We start from the raw sequence: 17,942 nt of genomic DNA on the forward strand, positions 1-17,942 counted from the left end.
CATGTGATTATATGTACATACGTTTCTGTATGTGTGTATATGTAACATAAAAAAATAATAATTCTGATAACCTTCTGAGGTTTTGGAACATGGGAGAAGGCAGAATAAAAGGGTGTATAATATACACTGTGTTATTTAGAAAAAAATGGGCCAAGGGGCTCATGTAAAGTCAAGTTTGATATTATACTGACATCTGGGTTAAGTGTAGTCTTGATTGATTTGTTTTTCTCTGCAGATGAGATACGCTGCTACTTCGGTGAAACCATTGCACTCTACTTTGCCTTCTTAGAGTATTTCACATTTGCTTTGATCCCAATGGCTGTTATTGGGATTCCTTATTATGTGTTTGCATGGGAAGACTATGACAAATACGTGATGTTTGCCACATTCAACCTTCTCTGGTCCACTGTGATACTGGAAGTTTGGAAGCGGATTTGTGCCACCATAACATACCGTTGGGGGACGCTGCTGATGAAACGCCAATTTGAAGAACCAAGACCAGGCTTCCATGGCATCCTGGGTATTAATCCCATCACTGGGAGGGAGGAACCAGTGTACTCAAGTATTAAGAGACAGCTACGGATTTATCTGGTGTCCTTACCATTTGTGTGCCTTTGCCTCTACTTCTCACTGTATGTGATGATGATGTACTTTGATTTGGAAGAATGGGCTCTGGATTATCATGAGGAGAATGACTCTAACTTCAGCAGCTTGATGCTGTTTGTGCCCAGTATCATATATGCTGTTGTGATTGAAATTATGAACCGTATCTATCGGTATGCTGCTGAATTCTTAACATCATGGGGTAAGAAAGTTGTTTACTCTTCTTCCTTAAAGTTGGAATCACAGATGTTTAGAATTTGTTTCTTTGTAGAATACATTACTTTGAATTCTTGTTCAGTGGGATGCTAATGAAATTTCCTGAAGTAGAGTTTTACTGTGGGGTAGAAGAGATGGCTATTTTAACTTATATTTATTTTGAGGGTTCTGAAACTGTAGTTTCCCGTTTGGTTTAATTAAAGTCTAGCATGCCATCAGAAGTGATCCTGCCTTCCTCCTCAGCCTCTCTCTGCCTTTGCTGCAGAGCTCTCATTTCCATTTAGCTCTTTATTTGACTGTATCAATAGCAAAATTAAATGTCGGTTTTGCTGAGGTGAGCTCAGAGGTGGATGACCAGAGGGACTGCCCTGGCAGTTGCACGTATAGCCTGGGTTTGCTGAGTACATCTTGGTCTACTGATTTATCTGTCCAGAGAATGGAGGCACTGAGATAGTGGAACAAAGTCTAAAAATACCAACTAAATGTCATATGAGAGTGTTTGTGTATGCTATATATATATATATATATATATATATATATATACATATATAAAAGACTAAGATTTCATGTCCCTATTGAAATATTTTCCTCTGGGCACTCTCAGAAGAGGTGGGGTGTTATAATAGATTGCTTTTTTTCCCTAGTGTGTGTGACTTAACAGATTGGGTGTTATGTTTTGTAACCTAACATAAAGATAGTGAAATGTTAGTCTTTGTTTTGAATTTTAGCACTTCTATAGACATGTGCAGTCATTTTCAGACAAAGGTAATAGGTGACGCTAATGGGGAGTTAACTGGTTTGTGTATACGTTTACAGTACAGAATCCAGGTTACTAAAGCTGGACACCCAGAAAATTAACCTAAGAAAGATTAAGCGAAAGGGAGTTTCATGTGGAAGTCAGAATAAAAAGAGGTGTTAAAGTGTGAATTGGTTTGGCACACAGAAATTATTTGCTCAGTAAATTGTACTTGACAGCAGCAATAGCAAAAGCAGGCAATCTCTTGATTTGTTTCTGGCTGTTCAAGGTTTATATTTAAATAATGGCTTTTAAATTCATATTTAGGTTTCAATTGATCCCCTCCTACCTGGCAGCTAATACCTGATTTAAACAGATAGACTGACAAAGCATAGGAAACTATATGGGGTAATTTTTATCATACCTGTTTATCATGAGACCTGGTCATTTAGTAAAAATTGCATTTAGTCACTTGAGTGCATCTTCCATGTGTCGGGCCCACCTTCACGCCCCTGTCAGAGTAGAACTCTGCTGTTGTGTCCTGAGCAAGGTCTGGAGCTGAAGGTGTTTCCTTTTTGCCTTGTTGACACAGCTCTTGCTTGTGTGCTGCCTTCTCAGTTACTGCTCAGCCAAAGCTTTAAAGGTACAGTCTGACAAAATAGCAAAGAGAAATGGGAAATCTCCCATTCCCTTCCCTTTCCTCCCCCCCCATGCCACAGAAAATATATGGACCCAGTCAGAGATCAATATGATCAGACAAAAGCCATTTATTACAAAGCCTTAACCCCTTATATGCTACTTCTTACATGCACTTACAGTGATTTGGCATATTATGATTGGATACATATCTTGAAGACCCTTAGTGACTAATATGTAATTGGTTAAGCACAGGTGTGAGAACTTGACCTCAAAAGCTTGCCAACAGTCCACAGTTCTCATTAACTTGGTGAATTTCAGCTTCTTCTTATCTTGCTTGTTTAGGCTTCCTCGGGCCTCTCATGGCCTTGCTGTATCTTTCAGGATTATTCAGAGTTTAAGTACCAATTATCCATTCTCCTGCGAGAACACTGTCTCCACACCCCTAGTAACCAGCCTTCCTCAAACATTAGCTGCCAATAGTTTATTTGAAATGAACTGGAAAATCTTGGTTTTAGAATGAGTAATGCATCTGTTGAACTTCATGTACTCTAGCCTTGCTTTAGAACTTAGGGTCTGATCTAAATCCCTTGGACATGGATGGGAATATTTCTGTGAGCATTTACTGGGTTTGAATCAAATCTGATACTGATTTTCATAATGTATTCCAATTTAGCTTTGCATTTATTCAGCCAGAGAACAATCAATAACTAGGCACATTTTATTAAGTATTGAGAAGGATGGGTGTTTTCTCTGTTATAAAGCAGCTCTCCTGAGGAAGAAAGATATAAAAGGAAAAACCTTTGCAGTAGAAAAAGGACTGGAGTCGTATCCGAAAATATGAACATTAATACTGTGCATCAGATTAGCTTGACAGGTCAAGAGAGATACTGGTATAGTATAAATTCTTTCTGCCATGAAGTGCTTGAGGAGCTATTCCCCAAAACCTCTTAGTTAAGTGATTTTGAGATAGAGGAAAAGTGTCTGTTTACTCTTTGTATAACAGTGTCTGGCAGTGTTCAAGGCCAGGTTGGACGAAGCCTTGGGTGAGATAGTTTAGTGTGAGGAGTCCCTGTCCATGACAGGGGGGTTGGAACTAGGTGATCTTAAGGTCCTTTTCAACCCTAACTATTCTATGATTCTATGATATTGGCAAGTGCTTTTGCTGTTCACTAATCAATAATCTTGTTGGTATTTTAGAAAATCACAGGCTGGAATCTTCATATCAAAATCATTTAATTCTGAAAGTTTTAGTGGTAAGTATGCAGTATAAGTATATATAAACTTCAGAGCTTGATTATGATTTTTCAGATGTACAATACTGTGATTATGTCTCATTTTAGAAGTAGGGAATATTTCTCTTGGTTATAAACCCTCTTGAAGCGATTAAATATAAAGCGTAACTAATATATATTGAGGAACAGTTGTACATGTTGAGAGATCTGTCATCCAACACATATTTTAATAAAATATTTGTCTGAAAAAAAATCATTATCCTAAATTGAGATTAGTGCATCCCTTTTATTGTATTACCTATGGGGAAACTACCAAAAGATGAAAGTTAAGTAGAAGGTGACATCTTATTTTTAATGTCCACATTTCATAATTGAACTTTAGTTTTCTTTGTACACCATGCTTTAGAAAAGTATTAAGCTTGTCAAATGAAAATCTGAGTAAGACCATAATTGAAAATTTTAATGAATATGTGCGTGGAAACTGTTAGTCAGGTTAAGTTAGATGATATTCTGCATTTGAACTTTTGCTTAAGTACTAATAACAGATTTTTGTTTGCAGTTCAACTTCTTAAATTGTTTTGCATCTCTCTTCTACATTGCCTTTGTGCTGTTTGATATGCACCTTTTGAGGCAGGTGAGTTTCAAGAACATCTTCAGAATGTTGACAAATTTAGAAAAATAAAGGATTGACTGAAACAGGACTTTAGTTTTTAATTGCTTTTCTAAAATACTAACTTGACAATGAATATATTTCCTATGTATTTTCTTAGACAGCCAACATTTGTATTTCAGTTCCTCTGGCACAGTTGCAGAATTGTAATTGGAATGGAGCAGTTTTTCCCTTTGTTTAAATGAGGAACTGTTTTCTAATAAATTCATTATTCCCTCACACAGATGAGGCTGGAAAAAATTCATTTCCTTCTTCTTTCCCCTTTTGTTATAAAATGGTTTTCTCTCTAGCGCTCTTAATGAGATGCTCTTGAGGATCAAGTTTATGACTACCGTGTGGAGCTGAGAATAAATAAAACCAAAATAATTTGTAGTTGGTATTTTCCATCAGCTTTCTTTTGTTAATATTTTTTGCACTCAAATGCATGAAAATCAGGTATAAGAAAAAGACATTTTTTTCTTTAAATGTAATAAACAGAACAGCAGAACTTTAACTCAAGATCTCTCTTCTCTGAAGAGAGCTTTAGCAAAACAATTGACATACCTATACCAGACATGACATTTGTGACATGTAATATACTCCAATGTTTACTGTACTGTCTCCAAGAGATGTCCAGATGCATGAAGTACTTAGACATCTAAGTCTATTTTGTTGTTTTCAGCACAGAAAAATTAATGGAGAAGTTCTTTTCTGTCAGGGTGGTGAGGCACTGGAACAGGTTGCCCAAAGAAGTGGTAAATGCTCCATCCTTGGCAGTGTTCAAGGCCAGGTTGGACAGAGCCTTGAGCAACATGGTCTAGTGTGAGGTGTCCCTGCCCATGGCAGGGGGGCTAGAACTAGATGATCTGAAGGTCCTTTCCAACCCTAACTTTTCTGTGATTCTAAGGGGGACTAGAACACCTATACTTTTCATATGCTGTTGCTAGTTTCGTTAGGCTGGCCCTCTTTTGTCATAGTATAACAACTTACAGTGTTACTAGAGTGCACAGAATTGGAAACTATCGTAGGTTTATCACAGTTCTATTAATTTTAATTACTTTTTCTTCTTTTTTTTTTTTTTTCTTTTTTTTGTAACTTAAGAGCTTGGCCACTTTGCTGATAACTTCGCAGATCCTCAATCAGTTGTCAGAGTCCTTGCTTCCTTACTGGCTCCGAAAGAGGTATAACAAGAGGATGAAGGAACGCCTGTGTTCTCCGAAAATTGATAAAGACCTGTCATTAGTTGAACAAGTCAACTTGGAGAAAGAAATGGGCACCTATTGTGTATGTTTTATTACTGTAAATGAGTTCAGACTTTTCTGGGTTGTAGTTGACAAAGATATGAACCTGTGCAACCTGAAATATTTCTGGCTCTCTGGCCTGGCAGCTTATTTCCAGCTTCGTCAGTTCTGCTAATAGTGTTGTTTATACAGCTTTGTGATGTGCTGGATCAAGAAAACGAAACAGTGCAGGATCCCAGTTACACTAGAATGAAGGATAGGAATGAACAGCTGAATCTGGAATGACCTAACCCTGTATCACTGGAAGAAGTACTTATGTAATATGCCCTTAATCTCCAAGGGTAGCTTGAAAGCTACAGTGATGAGTAGCTTGGCATAGGGAAGGGGGAGACTGTCTCTGTTTTAGTTTGGTTTTGCAGCGATAGTAGTTTAAACTGTCAATTAATATAGCCCGAGAGAGTGCACTTAGTCTGCATGGTGCCAGAAATGGAGGGTGCAGAAGAGACTAATTCTGCAAACCAGTACTACTGCTGGAAGTTCTTGCTTCTTAAAACTACAGCTTTGGCATTTGCTGTCTTCCTAGTTCTATTCCTGACCACCTCTTTTAATTTTAATCGTATTTAACAGATTTTTGCAATGTAGTACGTGCAGTTCTAAAGGAATTGACAAAGTAGACATCAGTGTATATGCTAAGGCCTTACAGACTGACTGACAGCTTGCTTGATCAGATGCTGCAAGCATAGTCACAAGAGTCTTAATACTGTATGATTTATACTTTCACAGAGTAAGAATTATATGTAGACAGTGAACCTTTTGTGTAAGACAGTTTGAAATGTGTTAGTAATACTATGTCAGATTCCTCTCTTATTGCATAAAATGCCATGAAGTGGGAAGAGGAAAAAGAAATACTACCTTTGCAATTGGAAAACTGTACAAATGTTAACACTTGGCTTCCTCTGGGAAGGTTGGTATTTCCAACATATTAGATGGAGGGAAACAGATTTAGAGAACGTGTCTGTCTGTAAAGGGAGAACACAACAGAAATCCCTGCATTAGTGTCTGAACTGGTAAGTCAGCACAGTCCACCACTGTGCCTGCAAATAACAGAGCTCTAAAAGCTGTGTGTTGGCATGAGGCATGGATATACGTGACAAAAGTAAGTTCTGCCTCTTAGACCTGAGCTGACTTCTCATTCTCAGCTGGCACATGAAAAGCCAGTGCGTTGTCTCTGAGTCGCACTGTGTAGTGCTTTTTGTGCAGGTCTGGATCAATATATCTGCACCTGTTGAACTGTTCTGCCCTGAATAGTTTACCACTGGGACCCGACAGGTCAGTTATAGGTACAGTTTTGCCTTGGAGTTGTCCACTGCTAGCCCCAGTTTCAGTTCAAGATACTGTTTACTCAAGGCCTTAGTGTTATTTTGAATCTAAAGATTTTAATTGTGCTGTGCTTGTGAATATATGATACTAGACCACTGATTTGTCTGCAAGCTGTGAGCTGCCAGCAGCCAAGAGTATTTCTTAAATTAAATCTGTCACAAGGGGGAAGCATTTGACTATGTTTAGTAGACGAGTTTAGCAGGAGTCTTGACAGAATTCTGTGTTTCAGGCTCTTCTGTTTTCTTTCACTTACTCTAGCATTTAATTCTCTTTTTTGTCCTCTTTCTCTCTCACTTTTCAAATCTCCAGCCTTTAACTGAGTTTAAGCTGTAAAAACATCTTGCAGTATATGTATTTTAAAACTTTCTGCTTCTCTTTTCTAGTTCATTTTTTCCCTGAATTTCTTTGTTGATTCTGTTCCCTTGATGAAATAGTTCATGTGCCGCTCCTGTGGGTGACAATGGCACACTTGGTAATTGCTTTAACATCATATCAGACTCCTTTTTCTGCAAAAAGTGTCATTAATTGAGTAGGAGGAAAAGAAATACTCCTTTTATTTTCATACTCTAAAAGTCGATAGGTACTGGGGAAACAAATAAGAAAGGTGTGAGGAAGCAATGGGAATATTGTGCAGTTACCAGCAGTAGGAACTCAGAAGGATTGCTCCCTGCTTGCAACAGTTGTCTGAGAAAGTGATAGCAGGGACAAATGTGTGACTGCTACTCCCATGAGTGATCCCGGACAAGTGTCCCTAACGATGACCTTAGTAAAATTCAGAGTTTGTACAAAATGTTTCCATAGAAAAATCTCAGTGGTTTTAAGTTAAGCTGCACACCCAACTATGTAGTGTGCAGCTTGAAAATTACTTGAAGATGGTTCTTCACTTTCACAAATAATTGCTGCAATCTATGAATATTATAAGTAATAGAAAACTGATATGCAAATATATATAATGATCTACATGCGAATAATCAGCATTTATGTACCCACATTCTTGGTTTAAAGATCAGGTGATAGATGCGCTGCAGAGTTGCTAAAACAGGGTTTTTTGTTGCACTAACTGTTCCTTTCAGATGTCAGTGCTGCATTCTGTCATTTCAGCCTTCCAGTGTGCCACTGATTCTGGTTCACCCCATTTGAAATAAGCAAGTAGAAATACCAGAAAAGAGTCGTCTATCTACCAGCTGACCTTTCTGGTTAGGTCTTTCATAGACAGTCTGAAATACTAGGACTTTTCTTGTCACAGTGCTTTTGGGAGAATGTTCTGCCAGTGTAAATGCCTGGTGCTATTTTCCAGTCCCACACAATTCATTCTGTAACTGTTTCACTGGACTAGCCAGGAACATGAATGAGATTAATGTGTTATACAATTACTTCATGTAATAAGGATAAAAAGTATGACTCGCAAAAAATGCATTAGGCAAAAAGAAAAACTTCGACCTCCTCTTATTAAGAAGTTTTAAGTAATTGAAGCATTCCAGGTTAACTAGATGGTTGGGTTGTTTGTTGTTGTTTTCTATCACCAGTTATTCGAAGCAACTGATTTGGGATGAGGCAGCACATTTATAACTATATTGTTAATTCTTTGTTTGTTCACAGTTTTTGTGGATAAAATTTGTTCTTATTTTTGCTTTTTCAGGGAACTTTTGATGACTATCTGGAGTTGTTCTTACAGTTTGGCTATGTGAGTCTTTTTTCATGTGTTTATCCACTGGCAGCTGTCTTTGCAGTGTTAAACAACATCACCGAAATATATTCTGATGCCTTAAAGATGTGTAATGTTTACAAGCGTCCATTTGCAGAACCCACAGCAAATATTGGTGTTTGGCAGGTAATTTCTGTGTCTTAATATATTTTGAAAGAGGTTTCAGCAAACATGTTTAAGCTGTTTGACCTATCTGCCACTTTAAAGTTTAGCAGGTACTTTGTTCTCTTCAGTGTCTTAGGATAGTATCTATCCAACTGTATGTCCAAGTGTTTTGGGTTTTTTTTGGTAGGATTTTTGACCAGATGTCTTCCAGTTGCCTTTGAAAAGAAAACAAAGCCTTTAGTGTTTGTAGATATGTGTATTGTACTCCTGTTGCAACTGCAACAAAGCAAAGCAGCCAGATACTGCCTTAGTACTCTTTGACCGGGGTTTAGTTTGAATTCCTAATAGAGCCAGTGGCAATGCCTGGTACCAATATAAATTAGTTTCCTGACATATTTTACTAATTTGTTGTTTAATCAGATGGTTCATCTTTTACTTGCCCACTGGTCTGAGGCCTATATGGAACATGTAGTTGCCAATCAGTTTCTAATTTTTTGCTAATTTCTTGTAACAATTTTGCACTAAAGTGTGAACCCCGGTCGGAAGAAATTGCTGCTGGTACTCCAAAATATTATTTCATTTAATAATATTTTAATCACCTGTCTTGCATTATTTATCCTACAAGGGAATGCTTCTGGCCAGTCTGAAAAAGTATCTGTTAACACCAACAAATATCAATAGCCCCCTTTTCTTGGTAACTCAGAAAAGTCTATTTGCCACTGCTGTCCCGGATAACTTCCTCTCCCAATTGTCCCAATTTGATTTCTGTTTTCAGTTTTAGGATTATTCTTAAGACATAACTGACATTGTTTTGTCACTAATTGAACCGTGATGTATAGATTCCTTCCTACAATTTGTTTGTCTAAATATTTATACAAAGAATTGCTACCCCAATGAGTTTTATTATGTTCTTCCTGAACTAACTTCCAGAGCTGGTAATAGGGAATTACAGTTCGACCATCAGGTATTTGAGCCCAACCGTCTTTATTTTCCTGTCCCTCTAGATCCTCAATCAATTTTCTATCCTTTTTTGAGTACCTAAGTTTAGATTTTTCAATTGTTAGTTTGCCATCAGGGATTAAGGACATGATTTGAGATTGTTCAGCTGCTCGTTTGGCTTCAAAATCAGCCAAATTATTTCCAGTTTCCTGATCAGAGTCACCTTGTTGATGTCCTTTACAGTACATAATAGCTACTTCTTCAGGTAGCTGAACAGCTTCCAGTAACTGTAAAATTTCTGTAGCATGTTTAATCTGTTTCCCTTGTGTATGCAAAAGTCCTCGTTCTTTCCAGATAGCACCATGTGCATGCACCACACCAAATGCGTATTTAGAATCAGTCCAGATATTTATCCTTTTACCTTTAGCCAATTCCAAGGCTCTTGTTAATGCTATTATTTCTGCCTTCTGTGCAGAGGTGTTTGCAGGTAAAGGTTTAGCTTCTATTACCTGTGAAGTGGTGGTGACAGCATATCCTGCCTTTCATTTACCATTTTTTCATGAAGCTGCTACCATCAGTAAACCAAGAATCAGCATCTTCCAGAGGGTTTTCTTTCAAGTCTGGTCAGCTCAAATATACAGTCTCTATGGTGGTCAAGCAGTCGTGGGTTAGTGGTTCTGTCAACTGTTCCTGCAAAAAGGATCCTGGATTCACAATGTTAGTGACCACAATTTCTGTATCATCCTGTTCTACAAGGGTGGCCTGGTATTTTAAGAAACGTGAAGGAGATAACTAGTGGGCTCCTTTCTGCTCCAGGACTGCCAATACTACATGGAACACTAGTACAGTAATCTTTTGTCCCAAGGTGAATTTGCGGGCCTCTTCAATATTCACGATGACTGCTGCCACAGCCCTTAGGCATCCGGGCCATCCTTTGCTCGCTTCATCCAGCTGTTTTGAAAAATACGCCACTGCCCTTCTGTATGGTCCTAGTTTCTGAGCAAGGACCCCCAAGGCTATTCCTTGTTTTTCATAGGAATATAGCCAAAATGGTTTGGTCACATCCGGAAGTCCCAGAGCTGGAGCTCTCATTAATTCTGTCTTTAAATTTCTAAAAGCCTCCTCTGCTTTTATCAGTCCAGTCCAAAGAAGGAGGGTTTCCCTTCAACAGTTCATAGAGTGGTCTTACCAGAACATCATAATCATGGATCCAGAGTCTGCACCATCCTGTCATTCCCAGGAATGTCCGGAGCTCCTTGATGAGTGATGGTCGTGGAGTCTTGCAAATGGCTTATTTCCTGGCAGTTCCAAGTTCTCTCTGTCCTCCTTTATTTCATATCCTAGGTAGGAAACTCGGGTTTGGATTAGTTGGGCTTTTTGTCTGGATACCCGATAACCATTCAGTCCCAGAAAATTTAATATTTCAACTGTCCACTGGATGCATTCTTCCTTTGTTTCTGTAGCAATTAACAGGTCATCCACATACTGTAACAGAGTCCCCGTCTGAGTAGGTGGCTTCCATGATTCTAATTCTTGTGCTAGCTGATTTCCAACAATTGTTGGACTGTTTTTAAACCCCTGAGGTAATACTGTCCAAGTTAATTGAGTTTTTCTTCCTGTGTCAGGATTCTCCCATTCGAAAGCAAATAAATTTTGGCTTTCTTTGGCTAATGGTAAGCAAAAGAAAGCGTCCTTTAAATCCAGGACGGCAAACCATTTCTGATTTAATTTCAGTTTGGTCAATAATGTACATGGATTAGCCACCACAGGGTGGGTGTCCTCCACTATTTTATTTATTGCCCTCAAATCTGGAACTAGCCTATAGCTTTTCCCACCTGCTTTCTTTACTGGTAAAATAGGAGTGTTATATTCCGATTCACATTCCACTAATAGCCCATATCTTAAAAGTTTGTCAATTATTTCTTTAATTCCCCTTCTATCTTGTATTCTTAGAGGATACTGTTTTATTCGAACTGGGCAGGCCCCCCTTTTTATTTCAATTTTAATAGGCAAAGCATTCTTTGCCTTACCTGGAATTTCTGATGCCCAGACTCCTGGATATACCTGATTGAGGGTTTCTTCTACTTCGGGTGAACTGGACTTCTCGATTTCCTGTTGAATTAATGACACACTCATAGCTTCAATTAATTGGTCCTCTTTTAGTTCTATTTTGCCTCTTTTAAAGGTTATAATTGCCTCCAAATGTTCTAATAAATCTCTTCTGAATAATAATTTGGGTGAATTTGGCATATATAGAAATTTATGTACCCCAATTTGTTTTCCTATCTTGTATTTTAAAGGTCTTAGAAAGGATGCTTTTTCCTGATGGCCAGTAGCTCCCACAACCATTACAGACTCTTTTCCTTTTAATGTCAAATCTTGGTTCAAAACAGAGTAAGTTGCCCCACTATCTATAAGAAATTCCACTTCTTTTTCTGTGGCCCCTAGCCTGATTTTAACCAGTGGATCCGCTAGGGTAGATTCCCCAGGTCCCCGTCAATCTAATTCCAATTCAGTGGTCAATTGAGTCTGTTTTCCCTGCGGGCATTCCCATTTCCAGTGTCCAAACCCTCTGCAGTTTGCACATTGATTCTGACTGAGGGGAGTTCTTTTATAACCCCCCTCTCTGCCTCGGCCACGACCTCTGCCTCTCATTCCCATTCCTTGGCCACGACCTCTCATTCCACTATATCCCTCATTCACTTGCCCCAGTGCTGCAATCGCAGCTGTTGTTATGACCTTTCCTAGTATCTTTAACTTGTTCTCTGTTCCTGTATACTTTCCAAGCCACTTCCAGCAACTTTTCCATATCCTTTATTTCAGTCACAGATAACTTTTGAAGCTTTCGCCTGATACCCTCCGATGACTGCCCCACAAAGGAATTTGCAAGCTGTAATTTTCCTTTCTCTGAGGAAGGATTCGGTGTGGTGCATTTTTGCATAGCTCCTCTGAGTTTATCCAGAAACTCTGTCGGTGACTCCTTCGGCCCCTGTCTTATTTCAAACAGCACTGACCAATTTACCGTTTTAGGTATAGCATTTTCAAGCCCATATTTAATCCAATTCTGATATCTTTTCAAAGATGCATAATCTTTATCATCATCGTAGTCCCAGTTTGGAGCTGAGAGGGGAATATGATCTTCAGCCCTCCCCTCTATCGCCCCTGCAGTAATCTGAGCATTTACCTGAGTACAAGCAGTTTTTATAACCAGTTGTTTTTCTGTCTCTGTTAATGCATCCAGGATTACATCTATATCTTTCCAGTCAGGATCCTGGCTTTTTACCAGTATCTCAAATTTCTTTGCTACCCCTATAGGATCATTTCGATACTCTTTTGCAATCTGCTTCCAATTATCCAAATCCCCTAGAGAAAAGTTCACTTTTATTTTGGTATGCCCCCCGGTCCCATTGCTTCCCTCAGAGGAGCTTGCAGAACAGTCTTAGCTTTACTACGAACCCGGGAAGCAACAGGAGAGGAGGAAATTTGCTTTACACTTTGTTCTGGTTTTACACTTTGTTCTGGTTTTACACTTTGTTCTGGTTTTACACTTTGTTCTGGTTTTACACTTTGTTCTGGTTTTACACTTTGTTCTGGTTTTACACTTTGTTCTGGTTTTACACTTTGTTCTGGTTTTACACTTTGTTCTGGTTTTACACTTTGTTCTGGTTTTACACTGTTCTGGTTTTACACTTTGTTCTGGTTTTACACTTTGTTCTGGTTTTACACTTTGTTCTGGTTTTACACTTTGTTCTGGTTTTACACTTTGTTCTGGTTTTACACTTTGTTCTGGTTTTACACTTTGTTCTGGTTTTACGCTTTGTTCTGGTTTTACGCTTTGTTCTGGTTTTACGCTTTGTTCTGGTTTTACGCTTTGTTCTGGTTTTACGCTTTGTTCTGGTTTTACGCTTTGTTCTGGTTTTACGCTTTGTTCTGGTTTTACGCTTTGTTCTGGTTTTACGCTTTGTTCTGGTTTTACACTTTGTTCTGGTTTTACACTTTGTTCTGGTTTTTTTCCTGCTCCTCATCTGAATCAGAGGATTCCTCCTCAATCTGAGGTGGTCTCTGATCTGGTACTTTTGGGGAAACGTAATCCTCTATTCTATCCTCAACCCTGTTATCCTCAGTTCGCTTCTTAAGTTTCAAACAAATTTCCCCAGTATCACAACCAGAACAACAGCTTTCCAGTCTATTCCCTGCTTGCTTCCTTTCTGTTTCTAATGCTAAAACTAAGGGATCTGAAGGTGCTATATTAATTCCACATTCTTTTTGCCATTCCGGGTGATTTTGCAACATGAAAAACATATCTGCATATATTACTTCATCCCATTTTCCCTGCCACCTCAAAAACAACATTAATTGTAACAATGTATTATAGTTCAGAGTTCCATTTTTAGGCCATTTTTCCTGATCTTCCAAAATATACAAAGGCCACCATTGGTTACAATATTTTATCAATGCTTTCTTATTTGCTGAGCCCCCAGCAGACCCTCCTCGTTCTTTCCAATGTGCCAAAATGCACCCTAAAGGACTCTTTTTCATAATCTCCTCATTCTGCTGATTTCCCATTATTAATCTCTCACTCTCACACACACATGGGACCCCACAGACACACTCACACAGTTACAACACTTGAAACAGATACAGAGACTAAAATTCTATCAAACAGGCCACAATTAAATACAGTTCACCGATACCCAAAATCACAAGACCAAAATCAGCACTATAACAGGCCACAAACCAAACCAAATTCCGAACACTTTTTAACCTTTTCTGCAAGACACCCCATGCGTCTTGCAGGACCCAAACCACAGAAGCCCCCTGCTTCCTTTGGGTATATACCAGTAAAATCAAAAACATTTTCTGCAAGACACCACCTGTATCTTGCAGGACCCAAACCACAAGAAGCCCCCTGCTTCTTGTGGGTGTATACCGAACGGACGCTAGCAGCCGGGTATACGCCTTTACCTACGAGATTTCCTATCTCGATTTACGGAAGGCTTCCAAACCATGCGTACGCTTACCAAACCAATTTACCAAACCAGTTTACCAAACCAATTTACCAAACCGAGGTGCCCCCTGCACCTTACAGACTATATAAAAGAAAACAATACCTTTTAGGAGATGGTCCTTGTCTGCTCCCGGAGCGATCCGAATGAGCTGAGGGGTTCCTCCGGGAAAAATTCCCGAGGGCCCTAGGGAGCCCTCTCCTCAGTGGGTCCTGCAGCCGTGCAGAGAGGGTCCCACCTGGGTCGCCAAATTGATTCAGAGAAAACTCCAGGAACAAACTTGCCAACAAAGTTTTCAAGCTGACAAGCAGGTATTCTTTATTACGGCACCGGGAGACATGGGGGATAACTCCACCTAGCGTGTATGTCTCTAACTGCCACACAAGCCGTCCTCTTATAGCTCCTGGGCATACATACATATTCATGAGGCTACATATGGATTACATCACTTTCCAGAGAGTTCCCCGCATGCGTACAGAATTGTGGTGGTGGTCTCTGAGGGTCGTTTACTTCTTCCAACAAACTTCATCACTTCTGGCAGCCTTTGAAGCACGCGCAGTAGATGCACATACCAGTTTAATTGGTTCGTTAGCACCAGAGACATAATAATCCATCCTCCTACTTATCAGTTAGTTTAACTGTAGCCCATCCTGGATACCTGCAGTTCCCAGATACCCCTTATCCCTGTGTCCTGTTTTTCTAGGCTGTTTTTTTCTTAAAGCTATGTCAACTATAACGATTTATCGTGTGAGAATTCTCAGGATGTTCTCTAGCTGCACTTTCTTTATATATTTTTCTCTATGTACCCTGCACCTCAGTAATTTTCCATTGCTACTGTTACAAAGTCATGAAACTTAACACTACTTAAAGCTACTTCTAAAGATTTCTATATCCCATTTAGTAATTTCGTGCCCCCCCTTGTCTCAACAGCCAACATATTTTAGAAATGGTAACATTTGATGCAATCTCAGAAGCATAGAGCTGAGCAAGGGTTTAAAAAACATGGAAGAATGGTAGGTAAGTACGTGGATTCCTAAGCTGTGCTTGGCTGTGTGCCCTTGTGTTTACCTGTACTCAAGCTGACTAATTTTAAAATAACCTGGATCTGTGAGCAGGATCTGGATCTTTCTGCACAGCCTGAGCACTGTAGTTTTATCTAAACAATTTCACACTAGCAGTAGCGGGTTAAGGATTTCCTGTCCTCGGCTTCTTGCCTATGCACTCATGCTAGCACCAGCTAGTTTGGAGCCTGCTGTGTCAGTAACCTGATTCTGACTGAAAATAACCATGTAAGACTCCTCCAAACCCAACGTTTTTTTCTGAAAAGAAAGAATGCTGTCAAGTCACATCCAGAGACTTCAGCATTCTGTAATAGTAGGCATAATGAATGTGAAGTAGGTTGGAAGAAATTTCTAGGGGACAATCCATATTCTAGTTATAGTTAATAACTTTAGTAATGATATGTAATGGAGACAGAGAAATAATAAACTACTGGATCATTTAATTTGGTGGGGTTTAAAATGTTGGTACCAAATGAAACAAATGGGAGATGGAAGAAATGAAATCAGGAAACCTCACATAAAACATACTGCAAAAATATGCAGACTGAGTATTCTGTGCAGTCATTATACATATACATAGGTTTTAATGAAGGGAGCTTACAGGAGAAAACTTTTAAGTCATAGAATCATAGAACAGTTAGGTTTGGAAAAGACCTTAAGATCATCAAGATCCAGCTCCCCTGTATGGGCAGGAACACCTCTCACTAAATCATGTCACCTAAGGCTCTGTACAGCCTGGCCTTGAACACTGCCAGGGATGGAGCATTCACAACCTCCCGGGGCAACCTATACCAGTGCCTTACCACCCTAACACGAAAGAATTTCCTCCTTATATCCAATCTAAACTTCCCCTGTTTAACTTTTAACCCATTACCCCTTGTCCTATCACTACAGTCCCTAATGAAGAGTCCCTCCCCAGCATCCCTATAGGCCCCCTTCAGATACTGGAAGGCCGCTATGAGGTCTCCATGCAGTCTTCTCCAGGCTGAACAGCCCCAACTTTCTCAGAGTATCTTCATATGGGAGGTGGCCCTCCTCTGGACTTGTTCCAACATTTTTATGTCCTTTTTATGTTGAGGACACCAGAACTGCACACAGTACTCCAAGTGAGGTCTCATGAGGCAGAGTAAAGGGGCAGGATCACATCCTTCAACCTGCTGGTCACGTTTCTTTTTATGCAGCCCAGGATATGGGTGGCTTTCTGGGCTGCAAGCGCACACTGCCGGCTCATGTTCATTTTCTCATCGACCAGCACCCCCAAGTCCTTCTCTGCAGGGCTGCTCTGAATCTCTTCTCTGCCCAGCCTGTAGCTGTGCCTGGGATTGCTCCGACCCAGGTGTAGGACCTTGCACTTGGCATGGTTAAACTTCATGAGGTTGGCATCAGCCCACCTCACAAGCATGTCAAGATCCCTCTGGATGGCATTCCTTCCCTCCAGTGTATCCACCGAACCACACAGCTTGGTGTCATCAGCAAACTTCCTGAGGGCGCACTCAATCCCACTGTCCATGTCACTGACAAAGATGTTAAACAAGACCTGTCCCAACACTGATCCCTGAGGGACACCACTCGTTACTGGTTTCCAGCCAGACGTTGTGCCATTCACCACAACTCTTTTGTGTATGGCCATCCAGCCAGTTCTTTATCCACCAAGTGGTCCATCCATCAAATTGATGTCTCTCCAATTTAGAGACAAGGATGTCGTGTGGGACAGTGTCGAACGCTTTACACAAGTCCAGGTAGATGACATCAACTGCTCTACCGCTGTCCCCTATAGCCCTATCATAGAAGGCCACCAAATTGGTCAGGCAGGATTTCCCCTTGGTGAAGCCATGCTGGCTGTCTCCAAGCACCTTGTTGTTTTTCATGTGCCTCAGCATGCCTTCCAGGAGAATCTGCTCCAAGATTTTGCCAGGCACAGAAGTGAGGCTGACTGGTCTGTAATTGCCCGGGTCATCTATTTTCCTCTTATTGAAAATGGGGGTTATATTTCCCTTTTTCCAGTCGTCGGGAACTTCACCTGACTGCCACGATTTTTCAAATATGATGGCCAGCAGTTTAGCAACTTCATTTGCCAGCTCCTTCAGGACCTGCGGATGGATTTCATCAGGACCCATGCACTTGTGTATTTTCCAATTTTTAAGTCATTAAAATGTGTAAATTATAGTCTGTGTTTAAACACTTGATGCATTTTCTTAGTCTGAATTTATGTTGCCAGCATCTTGGTGGCATAGTGGCATTTACCAGTGGTGTGACCATCAGATAAATAAGGCTGTGGTCATAAGTCCCAGGTGTAGCTGGAGATGTGGTAATAGCATTTGGTTTTGCAAGAATAGTTTATTTCATTCTAGGGAGTAGACTGAAAAACTATAATATTGATTCTACAGTCATGTTGGGTTTCCTTTAGTGTAGATTTTTAATAGTAGAAGT

General features: G+C 39.9%; 2 protein-coding genes across 4 annotated transcripts in view; one reads left to right on the forward strand and one right to left on the reverse strand.

Annotated features, from left to right (window-relative positions):
• Positions 1-17,942, reverse strand: part of ABHD5 (abhydrolase domain containing 5, lysophosphatidic acid acyltransferase) — a 294,222-nt gene that overhangs the window by 55,522 nt on the left and 220,758 nt on the right. The window lies entirely within an intron of this gene.
• ANO10 (anoctamin 10) overlaps positions 1-17,942 on the forward strand; it is a 135,475-nt gene that overhangs the window by 7,437 nt on the left and 110,096 nt on the right. For all 3 annotated transcript variants that reach the window (XM_061365310.1, XM_061365311.1, XM_061365308.1), the window contains exons 5-9: positions 236-805; positions 3,392-3,447; positions 3,986-4,060; positions 5,177-5,359; positions 8,336-8,527. In XM_061365310.1, coding sequence (XP_061221294.1) covers positions 236-805; positions 3,392-3,447; positions 3,986-4,060; positions 5,177-5,359; positions 8,336-8,527 — 1,076 coding nt within the window. The remainder of the gene's footprint in view (positions 1-235; positions 806-3,391; positions 3,448-3,985; positions 4,061-5,176; positions 5,360-8,335; positions 8,528-17,942) is intronic.

This window comes from Neopsephotus bourkii, unplaced genomic scaffold (genome assembly GCF_033783945.1).
Source record: "Neopsephotus bourkii isolate Nb327-2 ecotype Australia unplaced genomic scaffold, CSIRO-AGI_Nbou_v1 NB_1280, whole genome shotgun sequence".
In the NCBI taxonomy this organism is placed as follows: Eukaryota; Metazoa; Chordata; class Aves; order Psittaciformes; family Psittacidae; genus Neopsephotus; species Neopsephotus bourkii.